This window comes from Haliaeetus leucocephalus, unplaced genomic scaffold, assembly GCF_000737465.1.
Source record: "Haliaeetus leucocephalus isolate CR32 unplaced genomic scaffold, Haliaeetus_leucocephalus-4.0 Scaffold373, whole genome shotgun sequence".
Lineage (NCBI taxonomy): Eukaryota > Metazoa > Chordata > Aves > Accipitriformes > Accipitridae > Haliaeetus > Haliaeetus leucocephalus.
The window spans coordinates 2,079,740-2,085,844 of NW_010972809.1; the positions used below are offsets into that span (position 1 = coordinate 2,079,740).

General features: G+C 44.3%; 1 protein-coding gene across 2 annotated transcripts in view; it reads left to right on the forward strand.

Annotated features, from left to right (window-relative positions):
* The window catches only part of TPMT (thiopurine S-methyltransferase), a 12,137-nt gene extending 7,929 nt beyond the window's left edge, over nucleotides 1-4,208 (forward strand). For both annotated transcript variants that reach the window (XM_010573161.1, XM_010573162.1), the window contains exons 6-9: nucleotides 1,281-1,355; nucleotides 2,106-2,191; nucleotides 3,219-3,263; nucleotides 4,063-4,208. In XM_010573161.1, the coding sequence (XP_010571463.1) occupies nucleotides 1,281-1,355; nucleotides 2,106-2,191; nucleotides 3,219-3,263; nucleotides 4,063-4,178 (322 nt within the window). In that variant the 3' untranslated portion in view covers nucleotides 4,179-4,208. The remainder of the gene's footprint in view (nucleotides 1-1,280; nucleotides 1,356-2,105; nucleotides 2,192-3,218; nucleotides 3,264-4,062) is intronic.
* The last annotated feature ends 1,897 nt before the right edge of the window (nucleotides 4,209-6,105 follow it).

Below are 6,105 nucleotides of genomic sequence, written 5' to 3' on the forward strand. Positions count from 1 at the left end.
CCCGCCGCCCCCCCCGGGGCCCCCCCCCCCCCCCCCCCAACCTCCAACCCAATTTTATTGCTGAGCATGACGTCATATGGTCTGGAATATCCCTTTGGTCAGCTGGGATCAGCTGTCCCAGCTGTGTCCCCTCCCAACGCCTTGTGCACCCCCAGCCTCCTCACTGGTTGCAGGGTGTGAGAAGCAGAAAAGGCCTTGACACCGTGTAAGCACTGCTCAGCAGTAACGAAAACATCAGTGTGTTATCAACACTATTTTCAGCACAAATCCAAAACATAGCCCCATTCTAGCTACTGTGAAGAAATACAACTCTACCCCAGCCAAAACCAGTACAGAAGTGAAGAAAGAGATGATGCAATTGGACTCTGACACCCTCCCAGTAGGCAGAAAGGTATTGCACAATTCCATACCATATTTTTCTTGCTAAGTGAACTTATTTCAGACTTTCTTTAAAATTATGCAATTTATGTTACTACTACCTTATTCTCTAAACTCCTGTTTTAATAATTACCAGAAACAAGGCTCTTCCTTCCCCCTCACATATCCTCATCTCTAGTATCACCCTGACTGCTCTTACCACAAAGGCACTTCCCAATAGTCTGGCCATTTGCAGGTTTTGGGAGGTCACTGAAGCCATCTGCCAGCATACCCAGGAGCAAAAATAATGTCTGTGGCAGTGTTAGACTGAGGCAAGCGGCAGTGTAACTTAGCTTTTCTAACATTGAACAAATTGCAAGCTGAAGCTAACTGTCCTGGGCATGTAGCTGGGAGTTGACGTGTCTAAAAATTACTGGGTGTACTGATAGTGTAATGATAGTAAAGCAACAAGGCACCTTCCTTAACCTGCATTTGAAATCATGTGTGGGTTTTAGAAGGTGGCCGAGAACTATTGACGTGCTGAGTGCATGTTAGTGCTGCCTCAAGGGTCACTGCCGTGTATGATTGCCGAAAACCCAGACTTGCAGCCCTTGTTTTAATGCAGCCCAAATGTGTTTAAGATGCTTTCCTTCCTCCCCGCCTTGTCTCAGCATCCCCTAATGATGGGGAAATGCTGAGCAGTTCCAGCACTTCTTTGCTATCACGGTGGACCCATGTACTGGGGAGGTTTCTTGGATTCCAGGTGATATTGTTTTGGATCATGAAAATGCTGGACTGTAACAAAAAGGTAGTGGGGAATCTGCAGAGCTAGCTGTAGAATCCTTGTGACTTCACAGAAGTATCTGAATAAAGATGAAGGTGCCTTTTTAGTATTTTTAAGCCTTTTGCTCATCTCCCTTTAGCTCAATAGTTGGCAAGTTTGATGGGGTTTGGGACAGAGGATCTCTAGTAGCTGTGAATCCATGCGACAGACAACGGTTAGTAAATCTGTGTTGTTATTGGCTTTTCTCTCATGTATGCAGTGACACGTTTTTCCTCCTGCCACTTGTCGATGAGTCCTCTTTCATTTAAAAGACTAACCTACACAAGTTCTTCTCTACCGCAAGCATCAGCTGCAGTCGCAGAGTGCTGTACTCTACATTTGTGAGCTTCCTTCAGGAAGCCGCCCTGCCTCTTGGTGGGAAAATATGTGGTTTGTTCCAACCCAACAGAAGCAGAGCTGCAAGTCTCATCTGAATTTTATTATTCCCTTTTCACCCCATCTGCTTCTCCTCTCTGTTCTTTTTTCCCTCACTTCCCTTTACTCCAATTTTTCGTTCTTGCCTATAGCTAACCCAAACGTAGTTTGACCCTACCCCCAGGATTTTTTAATTAGATACATAATCTTGAATTCACAATAATTTTAAAAGACCAGTACTGTATTGTGTGCTGTATTCTAGACTGTGGCAGATGAATACTATGTTTTGTCTGTTAGTGTTGAGATGAATATGCAAAAAAAAAAAAAAAAGCTAGTTTATGAGGAGTAAACAGTAACCTTTGAGGTGTTTCACGTGTAGCATGAATTTCATGCTCGTGAAATTCAGCCTAAGCTTTGCTTAGTTTCTGCGCAGTTCAGTTCAAGTTGTCTCTGCAGAGAAATACGTTACCACTTTCGTTGAGTATTTTGAATGCTATGCTCAAATGTTTGTACAGTTCCAAAATAATAAAGTATAACTTTCTCCTTTTAGCTATGTCAGTTTGATGATCACCCTAATGGAGAAAAATTCTTCTTATCTCCTCGTTACGGTTTCATATGATCCAAACAAACACAAAGGTGAGAACTTTGCACTGTTCATGTTTTGATTTTGCGCGCTTTAATACAAATCGTATATAGATGTGGTAGATACATTAGTATCTTCCCCAGGTTTTTTATCAGCATAGCTTTGTCAGCTGGTCACACCAATACAACTGTGTGTTAAAAATTTTAGATGTTGACCAAGCTTGAGACTAAATTTGCTTTCTCTCTAGCATTCAGTGATGCTAAGGGTAAGTGGAGGACAGACATGGTATATTAACAATGAAATTAAACTGGAAGTGTGGCTATGACAATGAAGCTGGAAGAGCGAATGCTTAGAGTAACATCCTGTCTGGCCTAGGGAGCTTGAAGCACTCCCAAGAACATTGGCTTCGCTTTGTTTACTCAATACTTGCAACCCAACGTGTTGCCCATCTTGTGCCTCTCTCCCAGCCACTACCATGGTCTGACTATACTTGGAAGAGGTGAAATTCTGTAAAATCATAAAGTGTTTTTTCCTTTTATGACTTTTGTTACATACTGAAGTCTGAGGTATTTTAAAAGATTTTTGTTGTTGTTGTTAATCATTAACACTCCAAAGAAGGAGATTTCTTGTTGCTTTTGGGCTCTTCAGCATAATTATGCTTGAAAAAATAGGTCTTGTTACGCTAAGCAATAATAGTTTAATTCTTTGTTCTCCCTCTCACATTATTTGGCTTTTAGCTTTAACTCTGCCATTGTAGTATAAAGAGATTGTAGGCCAGATTCACACAGTGCACTGAGAGCGGTTGCATCCACGGCATGTTTGTGACTTCTGACAACGTGGCTACCCTGGCTGCAGCCTGGAGATGATGCAGCAGCAACACCTGAAGCTGTCTGGTGGCCCACCAAGGTGCCACCAGTTCTTGGACGTGGTGTTTTCTGGTTCCTGCAGATGGTGCTACACACTGGGGCCCAATTGCCGGCCTGGTGCTGAGAGTGATGGGGCTGGCTCTCCTGCTGCTGTGTAAATGTTTGTCTCCCTCCCGTGTCTTCTCTCTGATTAGCTTCATCCATTTTCTTTCAGGCCCACCGTTTTATGTTCCGGAATCTGAAATTAAAAGCTTGTTTGGTAAGTAATACTTCAGCTAACCCTTTGGATTTTTTTCCAAAACACATAAACATGTTTGTATGCTTCTGCGTCGCCCTGTGACGAGTGATAGAGAGTCATTTGCTTCTTATCTAAGGGGTGGAGTCATGGAAAAGTAACAGGGAAAATAAATACCATTTAGCCAGAGGGATTTTGCTGTCAAGTAAAATTCTCAGCTCTTCAAAAGATAGGAAGAAAACCCAAGAGACAGATACTGTCTCTTTCCTCCCCGTGGCATCTTTTCATTCTCCCAGGATTCATACTGCACTCAGTGATCTTGTAGCTGCAGTCTTAGTCCAATTTGACCATTCTGTCTCTGGACCTCGTCACCAGCTACCCTGGTTTTAATACAAGGCCTTTGCATACCAGTTCTACAGTTTCTTCTGTACTTCTGTAGCCAAAGAAGAAAAGTAACATGCCATGCGAAGAAAAGGCTAAACGTACAACTCAAATCCATCAAAATAATGAAACTTGGAATTATGGCGAGAAAACTTGATTTTAAAAGTTCCTCCCAATATGCTTTGATATTGCACTTCTTTTAAATTTACAACTTTCTGAGATCCCTGCAATGTCTGTGTGCAGTGAGTCACTGGCATGGACAGTTGCATCCCAATGCAAAAGAGACAGGTAGGTTTTCCCCAGTGCATTTGTGTCACTGCATTAGGGACTGTGAGGAAACCTGTGGGTAAGATTTTTTTCTTTTTTTTTTTTTTTTTTTTTCATGACAGTTTGCATTTTTCAGTGACTGATCATTCAGTAATTTGTTATTCTTCCTTTTCAGGCAACCACTGTGAGATTAAGCGTCTTCAAAAAGTTGATGACTTCTCAGACAGACACAGACAATGGGGACTAGATTATTTTCTGGAGGTGCTATATATACTAAAGTTTGTAGCTTGATTTGAATTAATTAAAATAACTTACCTCCCATCTTGCTTTTATTTTTATCTCACCTTTTAAGGGACACTCTTAAAGCAAGCTTCAGCGTACAGAAAAATGCCTGTGGAACATTTTTGTCCATTTTGCTTACCAAGTCAGCTCTCCTTCATAACTGCCTGCGCTATCTTCAGATGCGCATACCTTTTCTTAAACTCCACGCACAAGCAAGCATTTTTAAAGCGTGTCTTTTTCTTCCATATCAATTCAAATCATCAGAGCTGGGAAGAAGAAACGTTCCTGTTTCTTTTTGGCCGTTGCCATTAGATGCTGTCTGCCTGGTGCTGCGCAGGTCAGCCTTGTCGGCTGGCAGCCCTGGGAGCAATGGCAGCTGCTGTTCAAATACTGTTTCCTGCGACACTGGCCTTGCGCCAGACCAGGCAGCTGGGCGAGAGAGGTGGGAAGCTGGCACAAGTTGCTTCTCTCCGTCCTCCTTAGTCATGATTACAAGTCAAGTGACGAGCTGGCGGTGAGCGGGCAAGAAGAACGCTTGGCAGCGGCCGCCAAGGGGGAACTACTGTCGAGCAGGAAAGAGAAGAGGGAAGCGAACCGGATGACAATAAAGAAGAGAGTATGGGGAGAAAAGGTCCCTGCGGTTGCTTGCGAGTGTGTTGCTCCCTCCCTCAAGAGTGCAGCTACCAGCAGGCAAACGGGCGCAGGGCTTGCAGGGGGAGAGGGTTCGAAGAAAGCCTGCGGAGCTGCTGCGTGTTCATCCCAACACAAACCTTCCTTTGCGGGTCTTCTGCCATTCCCTTACAGACACTGCTGCAGTTTTTAACAGTTACAAGATCTGGGGCTCTCAAAACCCTTTCTTGCCCTGGCCTCCTCCACCTGGCAGCTTATTTTAAAAAACGCTGGAAAGGTACGATCGCAATGTAGTGTATTACAATTCACTGAGACCTGAAGGCGAGTAAAAGCCATGGGGCTTTTTAGACTGTTGCAGTCCTAGAAGCGGCAAGAGGGTCTGGTGATTTTAGCCCACCAAGCCGCAGCCCGTTGCAACTCTCGATGCTGCTTGTAGCTACCGGCGCGGGTTGACAGAAGAACGGCTGTAGCCCGTGGGCCGGCGCAAGCTGGGAGCAGCTCTTTTCCTATTGTCGTGGTTTAACCCCATCCAGCAACTAAGCACCACGCAGCCGCTCACTCACTCCCCCCCCATCCAGTGGGATGGGGGAGAAAATCAGGAAAAGAAGTAAAACTCCTGGGTTGAGATAAGAACGATTTAATAGAACAGAAAAGAAGAGACTAATAATGATAATGATAACACTAATAAAATGACAACAGTAGTAATAAAAGGATTGAAATGTACAAATGATGCACAGGGCAATCGCTCACCACCCGCCGACCGACACCCAGCCAGTACCCAAGCGGCGAATAACCCTGCCCCCCCCCACTTCCCAGTTCCTAAACTAGATGGGACGTCACATGGTATGGAATACACTGTTGGCCAGTTTGGGTCAGGTGCCCTGGCTGGGCATGAGAAGCTGAAAAATCCTTGACTGTAGTCTAAACACTACTGAGCAACAAGTGAAAACATCAGTGTTATCAACATTCTTCACATACTGAACTCAAAACATAGCACTGTACCAGCTACTAGGAAGACAGCTAACTACATCCCAGATGAAACCAGGACAGCACCACGCAGCCGCTCACTCACTCCCCCCCATCCAGTGGGATGGGGGAGAAAATCAGGAAAAGAAGTAAAACTCCTGGGTTGAGATAAGAATGATTTAATAGAACAGAAAAGAAGAAATTAATAATGATAATGATAACACTAATAAAATGATAACAGTAGTAATAAAAGGATTGGAATGTACAAATGATGCGCAGGGCAATTGCTCACCACCCGCCGACCGACACCCAGCCAGTCCCCAAGCGGCGAATCCCTCCC